This window comes from Vipera berus (genome assembly GCF_964194415.1).
Source record: "Vipera berus genome assembly, chromosome: 6".
Lineage (NCBI taxonomy): Eukaryota > Metazoa > Chordata > Lepidosauria > Squamata > Viperidae > Vipera > Vipera berus.
Window position 1 is genome coordinate 76227241 of NC_138208.1, and position 14088 is coordinate 76241328.

A 14088-nucleotide genomic window follows, 5' to 3' on the forward strand; every position below is an offset into this window, starting at 1 on the left:
GCCATAATGTGAATACTTTCTTTATAAAAGAGTTATGCCCCCTTTACAGTGGAAAAACTAGTTCAGATATACAGCAGGCATGTCAAACTTGCAACGTCACGTGATGTTGCGCGACGTATCGGGACTTTTTCCCCATTGCTGGCAATGGTGTAGGCGCAGTTTCGGCATGACGCATCCGGCCCACGGGCCGGCACTTTGACATGCCTGCACTACAGAATCTGAACTTACCTTGCTCAGTGAATAAAGATCTAATATTTTTCTTTCTACTACTGGAATTTTCAGTGCAGACCCTTGAAGTTCCCAGAATTTGGCTAGATGATCTAAGAAATCCAACTTCACTCTAGTCATTGCCTATTAATCAAACCAGCAAAAGATATCATATAAATTTGATGTATAAAGTTCTCTGTCCACAAAAAACAATGGAATAAAGGCTATTTCAGCTGTTTCAGAGAAAACATTGAATATCAAATTTATGGAGTAGCTATGAAGTCCGCAAGAATGTTTGTGTGTCTTAATACATGATAAATGAATAAATTCCACATTCTAGTGAAGGCTAAAAAGAGCAGAGAAAATCATTAAAGAGTTTTGGAAACAGACAGAAATAATATACAAGTATACCAAAAATTATATAACAATCTCCATATTTCAAGTTCCTCTTAAGTAAATTTTAGGAGACTTTGGCAAAAGATGTTGCCTGGGGGATGGGGGGAGATTAAGGGCAATCATTCAAATTGTCTGAAATCAAAGCTGTGATTAATTCTAATAATTAGCTGGAACCCTACTTTAAAGATCACTTGTTTAAAACAAGCCATAGCTGAAATAAATCCATATTTATAAAGCCCAAACAAGACAAGATAAAGATAAAAGCAAATACTGGCAAGATTGGAAGAAGAGCAAAATAATACAATATAACCTCTCAATCTTAAACTATATCTTAATATTAAGTCTGAACCAGGTTCATCTTCCACAGATACTCATTACTATGGAATTGGTCATTAACAATATTAAGTTCCACCAAAATCCATGAAATATGAGTGCTGATCAGGTCTTCTCTCATGTGCTCTCTACTGCATAATGTAGAAGAGATAAGATACACCAATTAGCTCCTCTACTTCAACTGCTTTAGGTTAATATATTTCTGTAGATTCCCCCTGCAGTATAAAAGGATCATAGCCAGGCCCTTGTGTTATACTCTAACTCATGAAGGGCTGCAAATTATCAAGTATGCAATAATGGTTAAATAATGAATACTTTTATGCTTTCCTCCTGTCATAATAAGGAGTGCCCAAGAGAGCCACTGGAACTGACAAAGAACCCAGATAGAAATTTGTTCTAATAAACTGTTATTTTTACTGGAGCACCAAAAACTTATTTAATATGTGCACTTAATAAAATAAAAAATTACTCATAAATACTTTGAGAGTTATTTTGTATAATTATATCAATATAAGAAAGAAACTGTATGGGCTTTTCAGGTCATTCATTGAAACATCTCACCAAAAAATTCTAAACAATCCAATACTGATGACTAGAAACTTACCTCCAGTTCATTCAAGCGCTGCACCCGTGGAGTAAAACGAAAATTTTGTACATCACATGCAAAAGGAGGCTGCCAATCCTAAGGGCGTAAACAAGGAATGCTACATTTAAAATGCAAGCCTTCAATAAAACAACAAAGACATCACTCATATATTTTCTTTTTTCACATTTGAATGATTTACAAGCATTCCATTAAAAGTTGAAAATATTTCAGGCAGAAAGTTATTACAAAATGAGTAAGCTTTCATATGATCTATTATATATGCTGTAATCCTAGTAACTCCAGAACTCATATACAGTAGCTTATCACTATACAGAAAGAAAAACATCCACAGTTGTTAGAACAAAGCTAGGATTCACAATGTTGCAACCCTATTTAGAATCTGACTTTTTTGAATTTTAACTTGATTGTTTGGGGCATGATACAGTTCGGCCAAAAGTAAAGTATATTGTTCTGGATTTTGGTGGAGAGAAATTTCAGAGGCATTTTTCATGCTAAGTAGAACAAAGGTAGTGTATTTTACCTTCTCTAATTCCTCTTCCAACATGGCCAGGGCACCAATATGCCACACTTCAAACATGGCACACTCCACTAGCTCACCTGCCCTCTTCCCATTTCCCTACTACCTTCCTTAGCTGTTGCCTTGTTCAATCAACAACTTTGACTTTCTGTTCCCCATCCTGGAAATGTTTTTTTTTAGGTCCATTGCCCATTCCATACACAGAACAATCAGTGCATTGAACTGTTTGCATGTTCCTAATCAAAAAAGTGTTACAAATATGTTGACCCAAATTACAAATCTATATCACTCAGCAGCTGCTCATTTCTTTGTAACCCCTTTTCTCTCATACAACTAAAGTGATTGCTACTTTTCATGACTGTTTTAAAACAGCATAGCATTTCTCTAAGTAAATGTATCTGCAATTATGCAATGCAGCCAGCTATACTGGAATATAGAATGACAGTTTAAACCTTTTAATAATAACAATCAGAACATCTGTTATTCATCACTGGTTATTACTTTTTAAGCTGTTGTCTGACCATGTAACCTATTCATTATGCTGGTGTTAAATGTTAAAATGAAACATTTAAAATGAATAAGACTGTGAATGATTGTTTCGTTCCAACAGATATTTTAATATAATGTACTTGACGTGAACCAAAAATAAGCATTCCTTCAGAGTAACATGTCACAAGGCCAAATACATGACTTCCATAGCTTTGAACACAAAGCTAATGAAAAAAACACAAGAGTTACAGATGCAATGGCTGTTTTTTCCTGCACTTAAAGAATCTGCATGGCTTACAACCTGCATTCCAAAGAATTATTTTACTTATTGTAGTTGTTCTATGTTAAATATATATCTTTTTATACCTGAAAAGCAATCTGCTTTGCAAACTAAAGCCTAAAACTCCATCACCATCTATTAAATTCTTGGTTATGATAACTCTTAATAACTAAGTGACAAAGAAAAAAACTGGCAACTACTAAGACTTATATTGCTTTCCCCATTATCCAGATTCTTGGAGTAGAAGACAGACAAGAAGGAAAAAGGAGCTGAATCTCAAGCTGATCACATCATTTTAGAGTTAAAAGGAGCAAGGTGAATAAAACTGCTACTGCACAGAAAAGGGAGCAAAGATGGAAGCCTTGATCTAGACTGACCTTGGGTGACGAAGGGGAGTGTCTTATCAGGTACTAGAAAAGAGTTATTTAGGACTATGTATTCTAATCTCTTTTAAGGAGATTTTCTTCAAATTAACACGACGGTTTAACCTACAAGAGCTCTTTAATACAGAATAGAAAAAAAGAATCGGAGTATTTTTAAAATATTTACAGCCAAGAAAATGAGTAGAGAGACACACACAACGCTACTGGGGCTGTACAATACAGTACAATAGGAGCTATGTAGTTCTAGACAAAGAGATACAAAGCAAAATTATTTTAATGGAGAACTCAGACCGACACAGGAGATAAATGCATTTTTTTAATATGGAGGCCAGCACACAGTTTAAAAGCCTAAGCGCTTTTTTTTTTACCGTGGATTGACAGAACTTAAAGCCACCACACCACTTCGCAGTCAACAAACACCGCGACTGCAAACCAAAATCCCTCCTTCCCGATAAATTAAGCCAGCCGGCTAGACTTGATCATAAATACGGTATTTTAAACATCACTAACGACGAGCTCGCTGTACTTCCCTAAGAGTTCAGAATTGAATCTTTCTTCACCTAACCCAGGGGTAGGCAACCTCGGCTCTTTTATGACTCGTGGACTTCAACTCCCAGAATTCCTGAGCCAGCATAGCTGGCTCAGGAATTCTGGGAGTTGAAGTCCACGAGTCATAAAAGAGCCGAGGTTGCCGACCCCTGACCTAACCGATCGTTCCCACTTCATTCTTGCTTTCCAAAAACGTTTCAAAGGAGGCTTTAGTAGCGGGCTGGAAGCAAAGTTAACCCCGATTTCCCCCACCCACCCACCCACCCGCTCTTTCAGCGTCGGCCCATCGTGACAGAGGCGCCATTGCTGCAAAGGATCAAAAGACCTCGGGGGTGGGGGGGAAAGTCCCAAACCCTCGAGAAAAGCCCGGGCGCCCCTCTTCCCTCCTTCCCCTCGGCGCCGTCCGAATTAAAGGACGAGCCGGCGGCCGTTGGGGGAGCTCACCGGGGGGAGGGTGGGGGAGAGGGAAAAGCAACTTCTTAAAAGAGCGGAGACCCAGCTTCGAGGATACCCGAGAACCGTCTCCATCCATCCCGCAGGCCCGGCCCTTCTACCCCGGCGTACCTTGGGCGGCCTGATCTTGCAGATGCCCGTTTTCTCAGCCAAGGGTCGGATGCGGCCGATGAAGCCGAGGGGGTTGCTGAACTCCTCCCAGCTGGGCTCGAAGACGGGGCACTCGGGCGGAGGCACGAATTCTGCCACGTAGTGCGGCCCATCCAGGCCGTCGTCGTCCCCCGACATGGCGTCGGCGCCGTCGTTCCTGCCGCTGCTTCAGGGCCCGGACGAAGGAGCTCGGCTGGCGGGGATGGGGAGGCGGGGGGGGAGAGGAGGGAAGGCGAAACCGCTTAAAGATGGACCGGAGGGCGGAGGGACATCCCGGTAGCCAGCGAGGAGCAAAGACGATCCCGGCCGACGAAGCAGCGCCGTCCTTCGAAGGCAAGGCCGCAGCTCCCTCAGGCCGGTCCAGGCCCCCGTTTGTTTTTGTTCGCCCCCCCCCCCCGCAAGGATTTGCTGCTTTGCTTGTGTGTTGTTTTTTTTTCCCCTTTTCCTTTTCCTCCCCTTCTTGAGGCTCAGCGGAAGTGACGCGTCTCAGTTAAATCCCCTCTCTTGCGGAAGCGACTAATCATATCCTTCCGCTGATCTTGTTTTAAAAAAATATATATCTAGTCCCGGCTCTGTGTGTGTGTGTGTGTGTGTGTGTGTGTGTTTGTTTTTGTTTTGTTTTTTTTACTGCTCTCGGTCTGAAGCGCTACTCTCTCGCTCTGCGCTATCCGCTTTAGCACCTCATCCGACGAAGCTTATGGAATGCCCCGGCAAATGCTAGGAGAGAGCCGAGGGCACTAAGGACTTTGAAGTCGCGGAGCAAAATGAAGGAGGGTGGGTGTGTGGGAGTAGTGTTTGTGTGGAGGGGAGGGGGGGGAAACGGAGTATGTATGCCTGCGCGCAGGTCTTTCTTTCGGCGGAGCCGTTCTACCACAAGAACTTCCGGTGCCGAAAGCTCGTTTCCCCCTTTCTGGTTCTGTGGGAATAGATTCTGCCCCGCCCCTTTCCGAGCAATCTTTGCGAGGCCGCGAGCTAACTCTCGCGCGCTCCTCTCCCACAAGACTATCCCGTCAGTTATCCTCGCATTCCTCTCCCGTCCGGCCGACAAAGAGAAACCTGGACTCCGCCCACTTGAAAGTCCCACAAGCCTCTCCAAGTACAGTACTGAACTCTCCATAGGCCCCGCCCACTCTGTCGCCACAGTAACCGCCTGTCCCTTTCCCCCCCCCGCCCCCTCATGAAAACACGGCACCGCGGCGCCCTGGCCCCCTCGCAGTCCCTCAACAAACTTCCTCGGGGGGGATCTGCTGTTGTCGGATCCCTGAGAGAAGAGGGTTGTTGTTGTTTTTCTTGATTTTTTGCAAAACCGTAATTAGCATTCCCTCAGCATCTTGGAACTCCATGCCATAAAACAACTCCCGGCTGAAGAGAATATTCGTGCAAAGATATTGTTTTCCTCTCTTTTCCTGAAAAAAGTGGTGTCTATTATGGTTCACCTTGTTTGTTTGTTTTTTGGTCAAAAAGCTAAGCAGGGCCAGACCTGGGCCTTCTAGCTGCTGTTCAGTTGTAGTTACAGGAGCTGTTATATTAATTATAAATGACATATTCATTACAAATGACACCCCTTTATTTCGCAATACAGTACAGATTTATTCAGTATAGTTTTCTTGGTTTTATTTTTTCCTTTGTAAAGCCAAGTAAAAAAAAATAGTGTTATTAATCCTTTCAAATTTGCCATATATATATATATATATATATATATATATATATATATATATATATATATATATATATATATATATATATATATATATATATATATATATATATATATATATATATATATATATATATATATATATATATATATATTCCGTCGAAACGTTGCTCCTACACCTTTAGTTCTACGCGGGGAAAAACTCGAATAACCAAAGATCCACATACAAACACCTGCGAAAACCTCAGAAAACATACACACACACACACACATGAACCCTTCAGATTTGTCCTTTATTTTTTTCCAAGAAAATATGGTTACTGTAGTGACAATACTATTTACCTGCATTTTAAATAGCAGAAAACTGCACTAGCGTGAAATGGGTGCCCTGTCACTGATCTCTATCCTGCCTCTGTTCCAAGTCACTGCCAGTCACCTGACAGCTCTTCAAGGTCATGAGTGATGTTATCCTCAGCGTCTTGGAATAAAGGGAAAATGTTACCTGTAAAACAACTGAGGATTACTTTTGTCAATATCACTCATGGGGTGAAGAGAACATTGCAGACACAGAAGAAGAAAAATATGGCATTGACTGCAAGTGAGGGATAGATTTTGGTAAGTACTTAGTTGGAAGACCACCAGGACTACAGGCTACACCAGGGAAGAAAAACAACAGAAGCAACAGCAAGCCATTTTGTAATCTTTGTCCCAAATTCTGTATGGATGTGGCGATGAAGGAGGCCAAAGGAGATTTCATTCATTTCAAAGGAGATTTCCTGAGAAGGATTCTTTGAGAAATGCCAAAGTCTTTCTTATGTTGAGTGCCTTCAAATCTGAAAGGGTACCATTGTTCCAAATAATGTAAAACACTTTCTAGGTGCTTTCCTGCAGTACTTTCTAAATCTGTGAAACAAAGCCTAAAATTTCCTGCCATTTCTATCAGCTTGAAAGATGAAATGGGATTGCAATGACTTTCATTTCTTAAACAAAGATAAAGGGGATTTTCAAGCAGCTGATTGTTCCATTTATTGGGACTTAATTAATACCTAAATTGCTAGAAATCATGCTCTTTTTTTCTGGAAGGTAGTATCATTTCCCGGAAGGGTTCCTTAGTATTACAATTCTGCTTAGGGCAATGAAATAAAAATCTTTTCTACGTAGCTATTAAAATTTATTTTTTTATAAACAACCTTCCAACACTTTATAGAACAATTACCAGAAAAATAGAAATAACAATATCACAAAGTAGAAGTAATAAAATGTTAATGCAGGTAATAAATATGGAATAATAAGATCTGTACCTAGTCTTTTCTCAATAAATATACATAATTATTTTGCTTTATAGGACAAAAAGTAATACTAACATAATTGCTAAAAATCTTTAAAGTTACAATTAACCTTGACTGTACTTAACCTGTAGCCAATTTGCCAAACCTGTTCAAGACAATAATTAATTGGTTAATGTCTTCAGAGATGGATGGTTACACAACTTATATGGTATCATATTAAGCACATGCCTGCCCAGTGGTTGTTAATCTCCGTTTTTAATCCAACAGGATAAACTATACTAAATTTATCAAACTCATGAACTTGTTCATATTACTTCTCAATTATGTTTTGGTGGAGTCCCGGAAACACATGTAAATATATAAATATGTCAATCCTCATCTTCAATTTATGAAAATAAATTATGAAAACTAGTGATATTAAAATAGCACAATATATAACACATCACAAGTTTTTTTTAAAAAAAAGGTTTTAATCTTATCCTGCACCAGGAAGGATTTAACTTCTGCATGTAAATTCAAAATTAAATCCTATCCTATTTAGTGCTGTTGAGTCCTAGATCACAGGATAAAAAGACAATTTGTGGGCAGTCCATTGTTGCTTATCTCTAGTAATACCTTGCCACAAGCTTTTTGCTAGTGCAACAAAGCGAATAAGGCTTTCTCTGGAAATAAGTGATACACCAATTATTTACTAGACGAAGAATGGAAATGCCAGGCAGCCTTAAGGAGACTTAGTGCTCTCGACTATGTAACTGCACTAAAACCACCCGTACTTTCAGTTCATCAATCGGTTTAGGTCTTTTCATCCAGTTGTCAAAATGATCCAAGGAAATTATTTAGACTTGTATCGACTCTCATTACTCTGTAGCCGGGACTTCATTACTGTACCCACAGAAGTCTAGCAGACAAGCCGCGCGGATGAGTAAAAGGTTGTGATTGGACAAAATATCGGACATCGTTTATTTCCTTTCTCCCGATTGGAGGATTTTCGCAGCCTGTTGTTTGATTTTTGGTTTTTCCGTTGAGATCCGCAGTAGCAGCCGAGTGAACAGCGGAGTTAGCGGCGCGTTAGACGGAAAGTGCAAACTTCTGGTTCCGAATGGGACCGAGAAGGGTGCGTTACGGGGTTTCACGGCGGTCTGGTAGGATAAGGGGAAAATAGTGTACCTTCTGGTTGCTTTCGTCCTTTTTGACATTAAACCAGAAGTATCCCGTTCAGATGGTTGGAGACTGTCTCCACTAGGCTATACGTGCTTCATTTTTTATTTCCAGTTCTTATTAAGGGAACCTGCATTAGTATGACAGTTTTGATGTGGGATTTGAGCTGGCGGAGAATAAGAGTCAGATTCCTTTTCAGTTGCGCAGTAACCTTCCCACAGTAGCCAAACTCAAGATTACTGGGTGCAAATTATCACTTTTCAGAAGCAATTTACTAGCAATGAATCTTCCATTATTTGTTGGACTTAAACTTCCTTTCAAACACCACACACACACACACCCCACTTGCTTATCTTGAATATAACCGCCATTTTTCCCCCCAATAGCTACTATGGGCTTTGCTTATACCGTGCATAGTTTATAGCAAATCCTTTAACATTGTAGGCTGTCTGTTCTCCAATTCTGTTACTAATATTTTGCTAATTTGAATGGATCAGAAGATGATGAGGCAAGTTATAGTTATATATCCTTGGCTTTCCTCTGTTTAGGCAGGATATAATATACATGTATGTGTTCTTAAGGGTTAGGGAACTACATATTTGGTAGGATTTAAATGCAAAGTGGACTATTTTATCATTGTGAAATGGTGAACTCCACAGGACTGTAGGGAATAACTTGCTTTGTGTCTTCCAACCAATCCAGTTCAATATCAGTCCTTAAATTTTCAAAAGCACAAGAGATGTGACTAAACTTTGCAAAGAATGTATGTGCCCTTTATGCAGAAACAAAGTATCCTCCATACTTATAGTAGAAAGTAGGGATTGCTTCGTACAAAGACTGATATAAAGCACTGTGCTGCAATTACCCACCATTTTATTTTCTAAGAATGTCTCCAAAATCTATGTAGGTTTCAAACACATACACTGGTTAGGGCTGCAGCATATTAGTTTCTCACTCTTAAAAAAAGAACCTGAAGAGAGTGCAACCTGGATACAATAAGCACCAAGGGAATATGCTGGGGACACTAACTTGCAGATGCTGTCTTGAATGCTCAGAGATAGAACAATAGATTTATGATGCTGATATTTTTTATTTTTTTATTACATTTATATCCCGCCCTTCTCCGAAGACTCAGGGTGGCTTATTAATATGGACTAGTAAGGGATCTTGGTTGTTTATTTTGAGTAAAATTGAGTTAGTAGTTTCAGTCTAATTTTATGGCAAACAGTGTGCACAGCAATATGTTATATGAAGTTTCTTGTGAGTATATATTTGGCATATATTGTGTTCATTGAAAAGCTGTATGTGATTGTGCTTACATAAATGTTGTCTTATGACTTATTGATGAGGTTATTGGCTTTATGCACCAAGATATTCTTATTTAATGTATTCCAGACCTGAAATTATACATTTAAAAAGTGGGCTAAATAAATCCCAAGGATTCTGACAGAAACCATTAAGTGGATTATGGGAATGTGTGTTGAATGATTGCGGTTCATTGGAGGATTACCCAAACTGAAAAAAGAAACTAAATTTAATTGGAGTACAAACAAAATTTTTCCATATAATTTGAATACTAAATATGAATTGAAATTCACTTGCTTGAGTAAAGTTCTTAAATTATATTAAAGATTTTGGAGGATTTGTTTGTTTTTAATGATTGGAATATTTTAGTAAAGTTAAATATTAATGGAGGAGCTCCAATAATACAAACATTGTCATATCCACATTGTTTCAATCATAGTTCCTTAACTACAAGTAAGCCACAATTGATTCTGTCCACAAAAGACTTTCATCCATAAACCATGCCTTTCAAGCCACAATACTTCATAGAGCATGCTAAGACAAACCAAAGAAACCACATAGTTGTATTATATGAACCAAGCCATAGCTCTATAGCAGTTGTCACAAATAAACCCAAGACAACTTAAAAGATCAGTTTTTAGACCTGTTACAGATCAGAGCTGAATTGGACTAATCTTATTTGAATCTACAGTATTCCATGAGCAATTCCATTTTTATTGAGTTGAATTACATCTACCATTGGTGTAACTCATCTCCTGAAGTTCTTTATTATGGCATATAGGAACAGATTGTGAAAAAAGGTTTAAGAAATGTTCTTGTTTTCTGATCTTTTCGAACAAAGGCAAAATGTTGGGAAATGTTTTCTGGCTCAGTAATTCAATATATTAAATGCATTGCAGATGGTGAGAATATGCGCCATGACTACATCTCCAAGAACACCTTCCAAAACGTAAGTCAAAGAATTAGGTACTGATTTCAAATGCCTTTGGTTTTTTTCCTTCTTCATTTATCTCAAGAATAAGAATCTTGCAAAGCATGATTCATAGACTTCCCAGCACACCATTTTTAGTTTCCAGAGCAACGTACTCAGGAATAGGCAAATCTGAAATTTTGGGCCTTTGTTGAAGTTTATGGATTTATTTTTTGTTTTAGGTATGATATCCTTTTCAAAGTCAGGCCACTGTTTCTTTTTGGGATGCTTAAAACTGCATATTATAATATGCCTTTAACACACACACCCAAAACTCCTGCCAGTGCAAGAGACGTCATGATGTATTGGTTGTTTCTGTAGACCAGAAGTGTCAAACTCGCAATGTCACGTGACATACCGTGACTTTTTTCCCATTGCTGGCAATGGGGTGGGCGCAGTTTCGGCATGACTCATCCAGCCACAGGCTGGCAGTTTGACACCCCTGTTATAGACCAAGGCCGGAAACATTCTTACCCCAATATAGCTTTTGGATCAGTGTAAGTAAAACCTACAACAAATACCTAGAACAGGGGTGTCAAACTGCTGGCCCGCGGGCCGTAGCATCACGCAGAAACCGCACCCATCCCATTTTCGGCAATGGGGAAAAGTTCCGATACGTCGCATGACGTAGCGAGTTTGACATGCCTGACCTAGAGAAATGTTTTGAATACAAGGGTTTGTATTCTGTATATAAATGTCAGCTGTGCCTGGTAGTAACCAGCAATGGACCCATAAGAGTAAACAGTTTGCATTCTTTCATTAAGGTGCATAGTTACCTAATTTCTACCTTTTTCCATATAAAATGAAAAGAAATGCTCGCAAAAGTTCTCATTTAACACAACAATCCTAATCTGGGCTGTGGGTAGGAATCCTGTTTTAGGGACCATTCCCATCCTTCTAATCCTTCTAGTTTAATGAAGAGAAGGACAAGGGGGGACATAATAGCAGTGTTCCAATATCTCAGGGGTTGCCACAAAGAAGAGGGAGTCAAGCTACTCTCCAAAGCGCCCGAAGGCAGGACAAGAAGCAGCGGATGGAAACTAATCAAGGAGAGAAGCAACCTAGAACTAAGGAGAAACTTCCTGACAGAACAAATAACCAGTGGAACAACTTGCCTTCATAAGCTGTGAATGCTCCAACACTGGAAGTTTTTAAGAAGAGATTGTGCAGCCATTTGTCTCAAATGGTATAGGGTTTCCTTCCTGAACATGGGGTTGGACTAGATGACCTCCAAGGTCCCTTCCAACTTTATTATTATACCTTTCATTGTGCCACCTATGTCTAAATTACATGCAAGTATAGCATGTTAAAAGCTTTTAGTAATGTTAATTATATACACATACATCATACATACATACAGTATTTATATATATACATATATATATATATACGTGTGTGTGTGTGTGTAAAGGTTCCCCTGCACATGCGTGCTAGTCTAGGGGCCAGTGCTCATCTCCGTTTCAAAGCCGAAGAGCCAGCGCTAGTCTAAGGACGTCTCCGTGGTCATGTGGCCGGCATAACTAGACACCAAAGGTGCACAGAACGCTGTTACCTTCCCACCGTAGTGGTCCCTATTTTTCTACTTGCATTTTTACATGCTTTCGAACTGCTAGGTTGGCAGAAGCTGGGACGAGTAACAGGCACTCGCTCTGTTACGCGGCACTCGGGATTCGACCCACCAAACTGCTGACCTTCTGATCGACAAGCTCAGCGTCCTAACCCACTGAGCCACCGCATCCCTTCTATATAAATATATAAAATAATGTTTTTTAGATCAAACACTCCACGTGCTGCTTCCAAGGGTGGTGTCCTCCCTTCTCCTCACCAAAGTGATTCTCCCCCTCTTCCTTCAATCAATGAACGTCTGGCCTATCTTCGCCCCTCTCGGGAGCTGCTGGAGTACTATCGAAAGAAGATTGCAGAATTTGATGAAGAGCACGAAGAGCTGGTGAAACGGTTGGAGGCATACAAAGCATCTTATGATGAACAGGTAAGCAAAAGGGAATGATAATCCACCAAGAGACAGGTGACCTGGAAAGCCACATAAGGAAGCTTCAAGGCTTATTCCTTTGTCCTTTTCCATAATGCAGTCGTGATACTTTTATTGCTTTGAATTTTCTGCAAAAGCTACATAGAAGGCATTTTCACTAAAAAGTATTAAAGAGAAATATGAATTATTTGGGACCTGGTTCCCTAGATTATATACTTTTAAAAAAACTGTTTTAAATCACTGATAGTGAAAGAAATCTTTATCCGGCTTAGTTTTTTAAAGAATCAACATGGGCTGAAGCATTATTCTCCTGCTTCCATCTTTCTTTTTCATTCACAGTCTTAACAAGAGAGTACATTCTAGTCTGGCCTAATTAAGTTAAAACTATATTTCATTTTTTATAATATATAATTTTGGTTGGTGGAGAGGTGAATTTAGAAAGCAAGCAGGATGAAAAAATGTTTTTCACTGCATAATTATGTGTTTTCCTAATAGATGAACAGATGTGATATCAAAGAAGTTCAAAGTGCTCTGTGTGTGTGTATGTATGTACATGAGCTTGCACATGTGCGTTGTGTTGGTAAATTCTAAGATGTACTATGGTACATTAAATAATTGATAACCTCATTGCTGCTCTATTATTCCCTATTTTATTACTCCCTATACTCACATTGGGAGAAAAACGAAAACAGAGATAATTCTGTGAGGTGCGAAGAAGTGTTGCTTTTCTTTAGGAAACTGACTTTCCCAAGACAAAAGGGAGGTATCCAGGAGATGTCTGTTGAGCAAGTTTCTCCATACAAGTAAGAAAGGAATATGAAGCAAGATATTATGGCCTAGCCCAGGGTTCAGCAACCTGAAACAGTGAAAGAGCCACTCGGAACCGGTTCTCTCACAAAAGGAAAAACTGGGAGCCGCAAAAAAATGTTTGCGCATGCGCATACATGCGTGCATGCGCAGAACAGGGTTTGACTCGAGTGGAGCCAAGGCGAGATATGCATATTTGAATTGATTGGTTGAACTTTTTTAGTCCCACTTTTTTCTTTTTTGGACTACACATAGCAGCGGACTGGGAGCCGCAGGAGACGGCTGAAAGAGCCGCATGCGGCTCCAGAGCCACGGGTTGCAGACCTGTGGCCTAGCTCTTTCCTGGCATATGCTACTGGGAAGGGGATCCATATTGTATAGTTTGGTTGTAGACTATGTTCCTTAAGAATGGGAGGCAGCAGTTGTGTTCTGAAGCAGACAGCTGATATCTTTAGCATGGCGGTTCTGTAGTCATATTCAAAGCACTTTTATCCTCCCTTGATTCATTTACTGATCTTTGATTCAGCTAAGGCAATACTATAGCAATC

General features: G+C 39.8%; 2 protein-coding genes across 3 annotated transcripts in view; one reads left to right on the forward strand and one right to left on the reverse strand.

The window, feature by feature from the left end:
- The window catches only part of KDM5A (lysine demethylase 5A), a 62878-nt gene extending 57727 nt beyond the window's left edge, over window positions 1–5151 (reverse strand). For both annotated transcript variants that reach the window (XM_081331160.1, XM_081331159.1), the window contains exons 1-3: window positions 4326–5151; window positions 1541–1618; window positions 229–351 (exon numbers count right to left, since the gene is read on the reverse strand). In XM_081331160.1, the coding sequence (XP_081187286.1) occupies window positions 229–351; window positions 1541–1618; window positions 4326–4502 (378 nt within the window). In that variant the 5' untranslated portion in view covers window positions 4503–5151. The remainder of the gene's footprint in view (window positions 1–228; window positions 352–1540; window positions 1619–4325) is intronic.
- Window positions 5152–10690: 5539 nt separating this feature from the next.
- The window catches only part of CCDC77 (coiled-coil domain containing 77), a gene marked incomplete at its 5' end in the record, with an annotated part of 30226 nt that continues 26828 nt past the window's right edge, over window positions 10691–14088 (forward strand). The window contains 2 exons of the mRNA XM_081330657.1: window positions 10691–10722; window positions 12517–12733. Of these exons, the coding sequence (XP_081186783.1) occupies window positions 10691–10722; window positions 12517–12733 (249 nt within the window). The remainder of the gene's footprint in view (window positions 10723–12516; window positions 12734–14088) is intronic.